The sequence below is a fragment of the Vombatus ursinus genome, unplaced genomic scaffold (genome assembly GCF_900497805.2).
Source record: "Vombatus ursinus unplaced genomic scaffold, bare-nosed wombat genome assembly UNPS02014804.1, whole genome shotgun sequence".
Taxonomy (NCBI): domain Eukaryota; kingdom Metazoa; phylum Chordata; class Mammalia; order Diprotodontia; family Vombatidae; genus Vombatus; species Vombatus ursinus.
In genome coordinates, this window is record NW_020954582.1 from 7,731,115 (window position 1) to 7,745,414 (window position 14,300).

General features: G+C 41.0%; 1 protein-coding gene across 1 annotated transcript in view; it reads left to right on the plus strand.

The window, feature by feature from the left end:
* The window catches only part of PTGER3 (prostaglandin E receptor 3), an 82,845-nt gene extending 70,494 nt beyond the window's left edge, over positions 1 to 12,351 (plus strand). The window contains exon 3 of the mRNA XM_027874058.1: positions 11,632 to 12,351. Within this exon, the coding sequence (XP_027729859.1) occupies positions 11,632 to 11,853 (222 nt within the window). The 3' untranslated portion in view covers positions 11,854 to 12,351. The remainder of the gene's footprint in view (positions 1 to 11,631) is intronic.
* The last annotated feature ends 1,949 nt before the right edge of the window (positions 12,352 to 14,300 follow it).

The following is a 14,300-nucleotide window of genomic DNA, read 5'->3' on the forward strand; positions in this document are numbered from 1 at the left end:
ATCTATGGATCTAAATATTGTTGATCTAAACATCTATGATCAATCTAAGTATCTCTCTACAAGCATCTATCAGTCTAAGCCAGAACCACACAACTTGTAAGCTTCTTTGGGCAGCAGATAGGTCAGACTAGAGACAGACTGATGATGGTTGGTTACCGCAGGTTATGTGACAAACAGGAAACAGTGTGCAGTGGCAACCCCATATTTTTTGAGGGTCACTTGAAATCCTTTGGCAGGCTACAAGCAGCCCATGTGTTGTATGTTGTGCTGGCCTGATCTAAGCATCTATTGATCATCTTACGTATCTGTCTGTCTACCTATCTATCTATCCATCCATCTATCTAATCTACCATCATTTGGGGGCCAGAGAGGAGGTAACAGCAGCAGGGAGTGTCAGGTAATGATAAAATCAATGGTGGCATCTTGGTACTTCCTTAATATTTCCTCATTGGGATCTTAGGTCCCACTTCCCTGTTCATCATTTTGTTTGGTCCAGCTTCAGAGGCACTCTCTGAAGACAGTCGAGAAGAAATAAGCAATGTTGTTGGAGTTTCTGACTTCTCTCTCTCATTCCCCCCCATCTGACTCCTTCTCTTCTTGGATCATCCTCTTGCCCCCCATTGCTGCCCCACCCCACCTCGGTTTTCTCCTTTTCATTTACTGCCATCTCTGGTTTCAGCCTTCCTGACTGGCACGGGCATCCCTCTGTTTGGTGTTCATCCACTTGACCTTGCCTTCATTATCCCTGAAATTCACTCTAACATAGTATCAGATTCAGAGATGTTGGGTCCTGAAAGGTGATCTGGTCCAATTCCCCTCATTTTACAGCTGAAGACCCTGGGGTCTTGTGAGGCTAATTGGCTTGACGAGGTCAAACAGGTAGTGAGAAACGAAGCAATGATTTGACTCTGACTACAAAAACTGAGCAGGCTGTCCACTGCACCACACTGCCTCAGACCTGTTTCCTCTTCTCTTCGTATTCACAAATAGTTCACTTTGAAATTGGCTCTGGCAATCAGTCCCAGGCAGAGTCCAACTTTGTAGCAAAGTGCCAACTCAGAGGGAGAGGGAGAAGCCAGGTCTCCAGATGTCATTTCCACGTCCTCTTTCCTGGTTGCTAGGGAGGTGACGGAGCTGTGCATGCTTGGTGCTGATTTGCCTGGCCATTTTTCTTTGGCAGAGTACCTCCTGTACCAGCTTTCCCACCTCCTGTTTTCTAGAAATCTGATCAGCCCTCATTAGACGGTGCAGGACATTTTGCTCAGAACACACAGCATCCCCAAAGCCAGAACAAAATAGTTATCTCTTAATAGATGGGGGTGACAAATCCCTAGTTCCGAGCGTGACCATAGAAGCCTGATGAACAACTGGGAGCCAGTCCCAGCTTGAGTTTCACCAATTTGCTTTTGACTCACAAGGTATAAAATAAAGTTGCTTCCTAGGGGAGACTGCCCTGCATGCAATGCCCAGCCTTGGCCTGACATCAAAATATTGTGAAGCTAAATGAACACACTGTGAGCATTCTTAACTGCAGATCTTGAACTTGTTTGCTTAAAAAATATTTGGATAACTGCATTTCAATGTAATTGATTTCCTTTGCAATCCTGTGTATTTTATACATTTAAAAATATGATTCTGAGAGGGGGCCCAGAGGCTTCACTAACCTGATGGTCCAAGAGGGGCCAGGACTTCCACGAGGGTCAGAACCCCTGTTGTACAGTGAGGCGAGGGCTGAATGTTAGTGGGCAGAGCACTCACTGGCTGTGGACCTGAGTTCAAATCCTCCTTAAGCTATTATCTTTCTGATCTTGGGCAATTCATTTCACATGAATTTGTTTGTCCTAAGGTCAGAGTTTCCAAATGGTCGTCAGTTTCCAAATCTATAAAATGAGGGTGTTAGACTAGATGGTCTATAAGTTACCTTCTTGAAATAATAATAATAACAATAAAACTTTAAATTTAAATAAATGTTCCAAAGTATTTCATTCTCACAACAATCCTGGGAGGTAGATGTTGTTATTATCCCCATTTTCCAGATGAGGAAGAGGAGGCACATGATAGTGAAGTAATTTACTTGCCCTGAGGTCGTGCAGGTAAAGAGTGACAAGAGGCTGGATTTAAACCCTAAACTTCAAATTCAGCTCTCTTCCCACTGCCCTACTGGGTCCCCAAGGGTGGGAAACTTGATATCTGGTAGCTATTTTTTATTAAATAAAATTTTTATCGGTATTTTTAGTTTAGTTTTTTTTTTTTTTACGACAGCGAACTTTCCCCAGTATTCCTCCTCCTCCATCTCAGGGAGTCATCCCATATAACAAAGATTTTTAAAAGTTTTTCCTGTTCACTTTATTTTTAAAATAATATTTTATTTTTTCTTCCCAATTACATGTAAAAACAATTTTTAACATTTGGTATTTTTTAAAAGTTTGAGTTCCAAATTCTGTTCTTCCTTCCCAACCCCCTCCTCCCCGAGTCAGTAAGCAATCTGATACAGAAAAGAGTATTTTTAAAATTAAAAAAAGGAATGAGAAAAAACTCAGCAATACATTGAAAAGATCAGATTTTGCACAAGATGCCTTCGTTGACTGTCATTCCCTGACACTCCCTATAGTGCCACTGATGCCTCCTTTCTTGCCTCCAAATTATGTAATGTTCCACACTGTGGACCTCTCACCTCTGCAAATGAGTGGAGAAAGGGGAGTTCCCTCTCATTTCCCTTTTTGGGTCATGTTTGTTCTTTGTAATTTAGCAAAATTTCCTCCTGATTATTTTATGGTTGTTCCTATTTCCAATGTTGCCATCATGCACACATTGCTTTCTTGGTTCTGCTTACTTCATTCTGTGTTGATCACGTAAATCTTCCCAGGCTTCTCTGTATCCATCATATTCATCATCTCTTACAGCACAGTCATATTCCATTACATTCACATACCACAGTTTGTTTATCCATTTCCCAATCAATGGGCGTGGATTTTGTTTCCAATTCACTGGTAGCTTCATATTTTGACTAATTATCTTTGCCGGTGCTGTTGTTCCTATGTCACTGAAGGGCTGCTGCTAACCCTAAATCTGCAGCCCTGGGCCAAAGCCCTGGTTCTCCGCCCCAGTGATGGCTCTTTGTACACGACGTTGGTATTTTGTTTTTCGGAACCAACCAAGAGTTTTATCTGACTTCCCCAGGTTGGTGAGTCGTTGCCAGGGTAAATGCTTGAAGGGTGAATTCCCTTTTCTGAGGCAATGTCCTGACCACTGGCATTTGGTCAATTCAGTCTCATGATCTTCTCAATCATCTAAATGAAGGCCATGTGTCTGAAAGGGTATATGTGAATGAGGGGGTGCCCCCTTCCAAGGAGAACAGGAAGAAAAGGCTTGTTTGTCCTAAGGTCAGAGACAAAAAGGACTCAGGAAATGTCATTGGCCATTTTGGAAACAGAGGCAAGCTAAGTCCTCAGTCTTTCGGGGGAGAGTAGGGAGACGGGGAGGGAGAGGGAAGGTGATACTAGACCTATCCTTCATTTTGGGAGAACCCCCAGAGAGAAAGCTCAAGGTGTTCATTCCAATTATCCCTTAAGCTGTAATTCAGACATTCTGAGAGTTAGTGCCTGGGGCACTAAGAAGCTTGCCTGGAGCCGAGGTGTTTCTTTGAAATGGAAGGATTTGAACCCAGGTCTTCCTGACTCTATCCTCTATTCCACTCTGTCTTCTCAATGACCCTCCCTTCCCCCCCCAACTCTCACCAATAACCAGGTCAATTCCTGACTGCCAAAGCTGTGAACTTGGGCAACTCCATCAACCTCCCTGAGCCTCAGTTTCCTCATCTGTAAAATGGGAATGATAATACTCCTCAGAGGAGCTACCTCACAAGACTGATGAGAAGAGAACACTTTGCAAGCCCCTCAGTGCTACAGAAATACTCATAAATGTTCTTTTGAGAGACAGCACACTGTGGCCCATGGAGTCCTGGACTCAAGGCACATGTGGCACAGTGGAAAGAACATGGAACTTAATGCCACAGGATCTGGGTTCCAATCATACCTCTGAGCAAGGAAAGACGCACATTCAAATCTTGACTGAAACAATTATTAGCTATGTGACCTTGGTCAAATATTTAATCCCTCTGAGCCTCAGTTTACTCATCTGTAACATGAGGTAGTTGGATTCTAGGGTGCCTATCAACTCTATGATTCTGTGATTCTGTGATATGGGTTCAAAATTCCGCCTCAGTCATTTTCTAGCTGAATGATGATGACCCAGTTATGTGGCACTTGAGTTTCCCCAAGCGCGAAATGCTTTCAGTGCCTATATCAGGGGCTGTTGTGAGGACTAAAGGAGATAATTTAAAGCGCTATGTAAATGTGAGTTATTATTATTCTTCCCTAGGTTACTGACTCAGCCATATGTGTGCTTCCCTAGCTCTTCTTCTCAGGGATCAAGAAAGAGCCTGTACTTGAAAAATAACTTGGCAAGAAATTGCATGGGGTCATGGATGGAAGGCCAGCCTCAAAGTCAGTAAGACCTGGGCACAAGACCCTAATTCTAATGTAGACTAATTATATAATAAATCACTTAACCTAATGCCCCAGGAAACTTCCAAAGACTGTAGACAAAACTGCTGATGACCAACATCAGTGGAGGAGTTTCTGCAATAATCCAATAAAATTCAAGGTCCACATCAACCACACAACTCCCCTCCAAAGGGAAAAAAATTACCCAAAGAGAATCATTCCTTAGCAATTTTATAGGGAACATATGATTAGAGAACTATAGTTTAAGAAAGACTTCAGCAGCCCTCTAGCCTAATGCTTACTTTTACACTTGGGCCCAGGAAGGTGACAGTTCCAAGGTCATCAATCAATCAGCATTTATTAAGCACCTACTATGTGCACTGTGCTATGTATTAAGGATACAAAAAGAGGCAAAAGACAGTCCCTGCCCTCAGGGAGCTTACAAATTTAATGCTCATAGAGGTAATAAACAACACAAACCCTCTGACTTAACCCCTCATTGTATACCTGGGCCAGGAAGTTCCAATGCCCAAGCTCAGACAGATGGAAAGCACTAAAGCTGGGATTTATACTCATCTTCTCTTGCTCCAGAGTCAGCATGTTTTTCACTATACCAGTTATGGTAGAGATTCTTATCTAGGCACTGATTGAATTAAATGGCCTCTAAGATCCCTTTTGACCCTGAGATTCTGGGATCTTGTAACCTGCTGGAATACATTCAAGAGAGTTACATTGGCCTGTCCCAGAGGAAAGTCAGTGGCCCTGAATTAGGAGGGAGGGATGCTTAGGTTTCTAAACTACTTGGATTAGCACCAGCACCGACCCAATCTGGAATGAAGCTGCCTGGACAAGGAGACGGTACGTCCCGGCTTCTAGCAGTCTTGTCCCATATCTTTCATGTGGGGTCCTCATGAGGCTGCTCAGGCCAGGTGGTGAATTTCTCTGAATCTCCTCAAGTTACATTTGCCCCTGAAAGCCAGATGGACAGATTAGATGCATACCTTCTTATTACTTCGTTGGAGAGTTGGAGGCAGTAAGTCAAACTCATTAGAAAACTGCCATGATATTTGAACTACTATAAAATGGGGCCATTTGTCCAAAGCTAGTGGCAGGTTTTACCCCCTGAATCCAAAAATCTATTTATATCCTGCTTTGTGTGACATTGAATACGTTGACTCTGAGTTTAGTTTCCAAGCTAGACTTTTAAGACCTCTGTGTAAATGTATCAGTGAAGAATTTTTTAAACTTCTGTTTGCAAAACAGCAAAGAAATCCTTTATTATTAAAAAAAAAGTGAGACTACAATACTCAAATCGATCAGTGATGTCTTCAAGATGAATATTCCTTCTAATGATGCAGGTCTCAACCTACTCTTGCCTGTGAAACTCTTCTGCACATCCTGCTGTAATTACACTGAAAGGGTGCACCCTCCATGCTGGAGAGTTTTCTCCAATTTTCTTGACCTTGCTGGGATAGCAAAGGAGGATCTGAAGCCTTTGCTCTTACATGTGGCCAGTCTGTCTCCTATCTTCAGTAGACATTTCTTTGATGTACTTTCTTACTCATGCGTTTCTCTTGACTAAATTACACAAAATAGTGCCAGGAGTTATTTTCCAGGCACTGAAATGAGGATGTCTGATAACCAATACTTCGGTGGCTTCATGAGCTACATTAGCTCATGAAACAGACAGAGTCGGCCATGAATACAAATCTGGTCAAATTCATTTTATGATCTTGTCTGATTACTTTTCTTTGTTCTTTTGTGTTTTTGAGGAGAGTAAACTCAGCATGAATAATATTTCCCAAGTGTCTTTTAAATTATTCCCAAGCCTATTTGCTGCTTTAAAAAGCCAAAAACGCATTCAGAGAAAAAGAGAAATGATTTTGGAGACACAGAGAGGAATGAAACAGAATAAAATTAGAGAAATGATCCGAGATTACCTTCCCTAACTCACAAGACTGTATTTTTGTTTAACATTTTTATTTAAAGTTTTGAGTTCCAAATTCTATCCTTTCCTTCCTCCCTTCGTTCCCTGCCTCCCTGAGATAGTAAGCAATCAGATATAGTTTATACTTGTGCAATTACGTACGACATTTCCATATCAGTCATTTTGTATAAGAAGGTTCTAATAAAAGAAAAAAAACGAAAGAAAATAAGAAAATAGCCTGCTTCAGTCTGTATTCAAATAAGGTCAGTTCTTTCTCTGGAGGCAGATAGTATGCTTCAACATTAGTCCTTTGGGATTGTCTTGTATCGTTAGATTGCTGAGAAGAGCTAAGTCATTCACAGTTCTTCATCGAACAATATTGCTGTTACTGTGTACAACATTGTCCCGGTTCTGTTCATTTCACTATGCATCAGCTCATGTAAGCCTTTCCAGGTTTTTTCTGAAATCATCCTGCTTGTCATTTCTTATAGCACAATAATATTCCATCACAATCATATACCACAGCTTGTTTAGCCATTCCCCAATTGATGGACTTCCCTTTGATGTCCAATTCTTAGCCACCACAAAAAGAACTTTTGTATAAATAGGTCCTTCTCCCCTCCTTTTTTTGGATGTTTGGGATATAGACATAGCAGTGGCATTGCTGGATCAAAGGGTATGCATAGTTTTATGGCCCTTTGGGCATAGTTCCAAATTGTTCTTCAGAATGGTTGGATCAGTTCACAACTCCACCAGGAGTTTTCCCAGTTTTCCCACCTCTCCTCCAACATCCAACATTTTCCTTTTTTGTCATATTAGCCACTCTGATAGGTGGTACCTCAGAGTTGTTTTAATTTGTATTTCTCCAATCAATAGTGATTTAGAGCATTTTTTCATTGACTATAGATAGCTTTGATTTCTTTGTTTGAAAACTGCCTGTTTATATCCTTTGACCATTTATCAACTGGGAAATGACTTGTATTCTTATAAATTTGACTCAGTTCTCTATATATTTGAGAAATGAGGCCTTTATCAGAAATACTTGTTGCAAAAAAAAATTTCCCAGCTTTCTTTATAATTTTGATTGCATTGGTTTTGTTTGTGCAAAAACTTTTTAATTTTATATAATCAAAATTATCTATTTTAGATTTTGTAATGCTCTTTACTCTTTCTTTGGTCCTAAATTCTTCCCTTATCCATAAATCTGACAGATAAACTATTCTATGCTCTTTTAATTTGCTTATGGTATCACCCTTTATGTGTAAATCATATTCCATTTAGACTTTATCTTAGTATATAGCAGCAGATGTTGGTCTATACCTAGTTTCTGCCATACAGTTTTCCAGTTTTCCCAGCAGTTTTTGTCAGATAATGGGTTTTTGTTCCAAAAACCAAGATTATTTCAAGGAGCAAATGAGAACTTGGGAGTGTTGGTGTGGTCCAGCGGAGAGTACCAGTTTGAAAGTCAAGAAGTCCTGACTGTGTGACCTTGAGTAAGTCACTCAAGGTCTCAGTGGCACCAGACATGTCTCAAACTCCAAATGATAGAAGAGTTGTTGTTTCTGTATCAGTAGAAGCAGTTTTCTGAGGAGTTCGGTACATGGGAGAAATAATAAGATTGGACAAAAATGATTTGAAAAAAATTATCTGAAAACAGATGAGACATAAAGTCTTTCTGCATCCCCTCCCCCCATTATCTTATAATTGTTCTGTATCTGCTTAAAGGTACACGTGAAGTTTCTCTCCTATAGAATATCAGCTCTTGAAGGCAGGGAACATTTTCTTTCATTTTTTCCATTGTATCCTTACTACTTGGCATACCAAAGGTAGAAAGAAAGGGAACAAGCATTTATTAAGCACCTACTATGTGTCACATACTGTGCAAACTGCTTTATCTCATTTAATCCTCACAACAATCCCAGGATGGGGTGCTATTATTATCTCCATTTTACAGATGAAGAAACTGAGACAGACAGATGTTAAGTGACTCACCCAGTGTCACATAACTGGTAAGTATCTGAGGCTGTGAACTCAGGTCTTCCTGACTTTAAGTCCAGCACCCTTCTTGTCCACAACACTACCTAGCAGTCTCTGGTAATCATGGGAGTGTGTCATTTTCGAGCTGGAAGGGATTTTAAAGGCCCTTTTATCCATCTTCCCCTCATTTAACAGATAAAACTTGCCTCTTTGAAGCAGTAAGGGGACATTTTAGGACAATTATAGGGGGAAAATGGCATTCAACTTTTCCTTTGTCCCTCTCACAGTGCAGATTGCAGCACATCTGTGCCATCACAGCTTGAGCTATCATCTGGATCTCTCCATAAATGCTCCATAAGTGACTTTCCCAGGGCTCTGGAAATTTTCCTTTAGGTCAAGGGTTCTCAACCTGAATAACTGCTAACTGGATTTCCCTATAACTGATGTCTTTTTGTAATTTTATGTATGCCATTTTATGCATTTACAAATTTTATTCTGGGGAGTCCACCATCATTGGTCAGTAAACATTTATTAAATGACTACTATGTGCCAGGCACTGTGCTAAGCACTGGCAGTACAAATACAGAAGAAAGACAATTTCTTCTCTCAAGAAGTTTCTGGTCTGATGCAGGAAGGAGGCTGCAAAGGGCTTGGGGTAGGGGAGGAGAAGGTACCCGAATGGGGTTGGGGGGGGTGATGAACTCCCAAAGTTCAGAGGAGTCCCAGAATAGCTCAGACAGATGAGAAATAAAATGTTATGAGCTGAGCTTTCCCCTTAAATGGGAGCTTGGAGTCCATGGCCCTATCCTCTAATCAGAGAGGCAGAGGGTGGTGGAGCCCAAGGCTGATGAGATCTCACAGGCTGATGAGGTGATCCCAACAATAAATGAGCTTCTGGGGCATGGGGGAGAAGTCAGTTAGGAAAGTCCCAAAGTAGGGTAGCCAGGTGAGGAATGAGGAGATGTCAAAGCTGAGCTCCCTTCCTTAGTAGAGGCTTGGAGTTCATGACCTCATCCTCCAATCAGAAAGGCTCTGGGGTCCCAAGGCTGATGGGATCTTCCGGGCTCCATGACGCTTTCTGCTGAGGCATCCTGGACACAGAAGGGTCCAGAGCCCCTGCTCCAGGTCTTTCTGTACCTTGATCATTCCAGGGCATTGTTCATCCTATCACCTGCTCTCCTTCAACAACCAACTCATCTCCATGTTCATACACATCCTTGATGGCGCCATTTCCTTACTATCATCCTCAGTTGCTCCAGCTCACTTTTAAAAAATGCATTACGCTAATGCATTTTATCTTTCCGTTGTTGTAACTTCTGGAAAAGAATGTCATCTGCCCTTATCTCCCCCACCCCATGCCTTCCAAATTGAATCCCTCCTTGTAACAAAGGGAAACAATTAAGCAAAAACAGTGTCTGCCACTGACTCTGTATAAGCCATTCTGTCCCAGTAGCCCTCCGCTTCTCTGAGGGGCAAGAGTCCTGGTCCACGTATTCTCCACAGTCCTCACTGGTTTTCCATTTATGTAGAGTCCAGCTGCCTTTTAGGTCTTCACATTCCATTGTTGTAGCCACTGGCTCTGTTGTTCTCTCCATTCTCCTTTCACTCTGCCGTGCCACATGCGAATCTTCTCATCTTGCCTGAATTCCACATATTTGCCATTTCTTACTGGATAGTAATATTCTGTTACATTCAGATACCATAGGTTTTTTTTTTTAGTCTTTCCATCAATTAAAGAACACCCACATTGCTTCCTTTTTTACTGCAAAGAACGATAAGCACATGGATATTTTGGCATATAGCATATGTTTCTGTCTTTGAGTTAGTCAGTAAACAAGCATTTATTAAGTGCCTACTGTGCTCCAGGTGCTTGGCCAAGAGCTGGGGATACAAAAAAAAGGCCAAAACCACTCCTTCCTTTAAGGAACTCACAGCTTAATAGACAAGACAACAGGCAAGCCACTATATACAAGCAAGATATCAACAAGAGAAATTGGAAATAACTCCAAAGGCAAAGCACTACCACTCAGGGGATAAGGAAGGTCTTTTGTAGAAAGTCAGATTTTAGTTGGGACTTGAAGGAGATCAGAAAGTCAGGAGATGGAGATGAGGAGGGAGAAAATTCCAAGCCTGGGGGATGGCCAGGGAAAACTCGTGGAGTCAGGAGATGGCATGTATTAAGTGAGTTTCCTGGAGTCTATGCCCAAGAAGAGGTCATTGGGTGAAAGATTGAAAGTTTAGTCACTTTGCTCACATGATTCCAAATTAAAAAGCAGAAGGGTTGGAACAATCCATAACTCCACCAGCAGTATTTTAGTATGCCTGACTTTCCAAATCCCTTATAGCATTGTCGCTTCCTGTTTTGGGTTTTTTTTTTTTTTGGTCATGTGCACTGATTTGCAGGTGAAACCTCAGAGTTATTTTAACTTGCTTTTGTGGAAGAAAAACAATCTATCCTTGTGTTTTAGCCAAATCTGTCAGAAGAATATTCTTATGAAAGTACTTGCTACTTGGATGGAAATTCTGACTTTTTCCCTCAAGCAGTTTCCAACTCATATTTTATAGTAATTGTGAAACAAAAGATGAAATTCCGTGAAAACAGTAAACAAAGCATCTAGTTTCTATTTGGGTTTTAAGAATTATTAAACAGAGATCAGGGTTAAACATTGGTGCACACATCTTTGGAGAAGATGTTTTTTGGAAACTAATTATTGCCACTAATTAATACCTCCCTTTTTGGCTCTGTCAGTGGTAAACAAAGGGAATACTTCATTGGTTGCAAACAATAAAAAGACATTCCACCTCCTAATTTGGATGCCATAAACTGTCTAACGATCTACTTACTCCCTCTGCCTTCTTTGGGAGAAATAAATACACTCTCTAGCTTGATTAAAAGTCAGATACCTATGTGTCAATCAAGCAATTGATCAACAGACATGATTAGGTTTTAAAAATTTTGGGAAAAAAAAAGATTGTCTACAACCTTTCACATTTTCTGGTACAAACTTTTTGATGGGTCAAGAAGAAAAAAGCATAACTGGCTAACCAAAGAAGCTAACCATGCTTCCAGGGGCTTGAAATATTAAGAGTAATTTCAGGATGGGGATAGTGAAGTGGTAGACCAGGCAACTAGTCCAGGCTTAGAGAGAATCCCTCCCAGAAGGGAGAATGAGAGTTTCTCTCACTTTCTTTCCTTCCCCCTTTCCATTGATGATTCACCAGGGAGAAGAGACCAGGTTGAGACAAGGCATCCATTGGGAAGTGGAGAAATACACATTGAAGACAAATATAGATGAACATGGACCCAGACAGATACAGAAGGAGGAGGAGAGATACCTGGAGGGGGAATCAGCTTCAAAGGATTTCCTTTGTGCTAGAGAGACGTGCAGGCTATGGATTCCGCAAAGGCACCTGTCCTCAGAGGTCAGCAAAGAGCTACACTAAAGGGAAACTTCATGAAGACTCTATAAGAGAGAAAAAGACTTCAAGTAACCGGGAGCTGGGAGGTACCCCTTTGTCACATATATTCTCTACCTCAATACCTTTGTACTTGGAGCCCACTCTCCCCAAGGACATGGTATGTAGAAGGGGACAAAGACAAATGTTTTTGTAACTACTCGTTGTACCTTCTCAGTAAATACATTTTTAAAAAACTAATTGTATCTGATTGACTGATTATCAAAGGAAACACATTGATGGGGGCTTGTGAGTATGGAGACTCATACATTCAGGGTAGGGTTAATCTTAGACTCCTGAGAATAGTAGTCAGCTGTCCTTTGGGTACCTGGTCCACTGTGGCTAGAATTTGGGAAAGAAGCTACAGAGTGGGTGCTAAATAACACAACTAAGATTTTAATGCATTCTTGAACATCTTTTTTTAAATTGGATTTTCTATTTTGAACTTAATAATCCACAATAAACAAAAAAATATTTCAATATATAAAGAAGAGAAAGAAAGAAGATTTTTATAAGAAATTGAATTTCTATTGTGTGCAGTTTTGTTTTTTTTTTTAGATAAGTATCCATGTAACCTGCTTATAGTGGAGGTCTGAGTTGCAGTGCTTGAAGCTGCTGAGGTCAACATGGAAGAGGAGGGCTCCCAGGAGGGGCCAAGAAAGGCCTGGTGGTCTGTGAAGAAGTGAACAGGGCCCAGGCTGGAAATGCTCTCATGCTGCTCTATCTGTATCCCCTTCTGTACTTTTTTGTTCTTTCTCTGAATTAAAATTGTTTATTGATGCTCGTGTGTGTGTGTGTGTGTGTTGTGTATCCATTTGATTCTTCCTCTGAAGTATTCGTTCATACGCACTGATTGTTTATGAATTGGGAAATGGCTCTTGGTGTTATATATTTGTGTCAATTCTCTACATATCTTAGAGATTAGATCTTTAATGATGACACTTGATGCAGAATTTTCTTACTCTCTAGTTTCTCTTATTCATGCAAACCACCATTTTTATGTAAGCAGAATTATCTATTTGCCTTTTTGGAATTTTTTCCCATTCTTTTTTTAATTAGGGTTCTCCCATCCAAAGTTGTGAAAGATACCTTCTTCTAGTCTTCATTTTTTTAAATGACATAACTTATATTCAGGTTGCATGCCCATTTAGAGCATTATTATTGTACGAAGGAGCAGATCTTGATCTAAATCTATTTTCTGCTACAGTTCTCCCAGAAATACGTAAGACTATAGATTTAGAGCTACAAGAGACATCAGAGCCCTTCTGATTCAACGTCTTCAATTTACAGCTGAGGACACTGAAGCTTCTAAAGGTCCTACAGGGAATGATCCTTAAAGTTTGGATTCAAACCCAGGTCCCCTGGCTCCAGGGCCAATGCTCAGTGCTCCTTCCCCTACACCACGCTGCCTTCCCCTCTTGTCACAAAGCTAGTCCTTCTCCCAGTAACACACTCATGGGTTTATCGAACACTGAACTATTTATTGTTTTCTGTTGTTTCTTTCCTTGCTTATCTAATCTCTTCCATTGATCTTCTGTGTGTGCTTTGTTTTTCAAGTGGCACTAAATAGTTTTGATGAGTAATGCTTCATAGCTGAGTCTAGTAATGAGATAGCCTCCTCATCTGTGCTTCTTCCTGATTATTTCCCTTGAGATCTCAGATCTTTCTGCAGCCTCTTCCTACGCATCTTGCATTTTGTCATCTTTTGGGTTATTTGTAATTCTCCTTTATCTCACGTCATTCTGAATCATCACCACCAGAATTAGTATTAGAAGGATGGGCCTTTGCAGGAAGAACAGCTGTGGATTATTGAAGGCACTAGGGATTTTCTCACACGCAATCCAGCTGTCTCTTCTATTCCACTCTGTGCCTTGCCCATTATCCACCTATGGCGCCTGTCCAAGATAGAGGTATGGGGGCAGGGGGCTAACCCTATGCTGCAGAATTAGATTTGAACTGTTTGTCTCCAGAAGGAATGACTAGAACCAATGACTGGAAACTGCAAACAGGCCTGATGGAAAGTTAACCTTCTTGACAATTCAAGTAATCTCAAGGCTGGGATGGGAGGGAGATCGCCATCCTAGAGATCTTCAAGAAAAGGCTGGGTGATCATTTGTTGGGTATATTGTGATGGGGTATGGCTTGGCCTAGATGGGACCATCCAACTCTGAAATTCTACTGAACCCAATGGGCTGCTTTTCCAACTGTATAGCATGCTCTATGAATGTTATCCATCCACTTGTGTTGTCCCATGTTGATCTCTAGGCCAATCTCTTCTGAATAGCCATGGAACTTATTGAGAAGGCTCCATTGAATTATGTGGCTCAGTGAAATCAGCAGAGAGCAATGTTTGAATAGAAGCATCTGGAAGGCTTTACTATCTATAGGAAACCCTCTTTTATTTGGACTCTGCAGGACATCCTCCACAACACCAA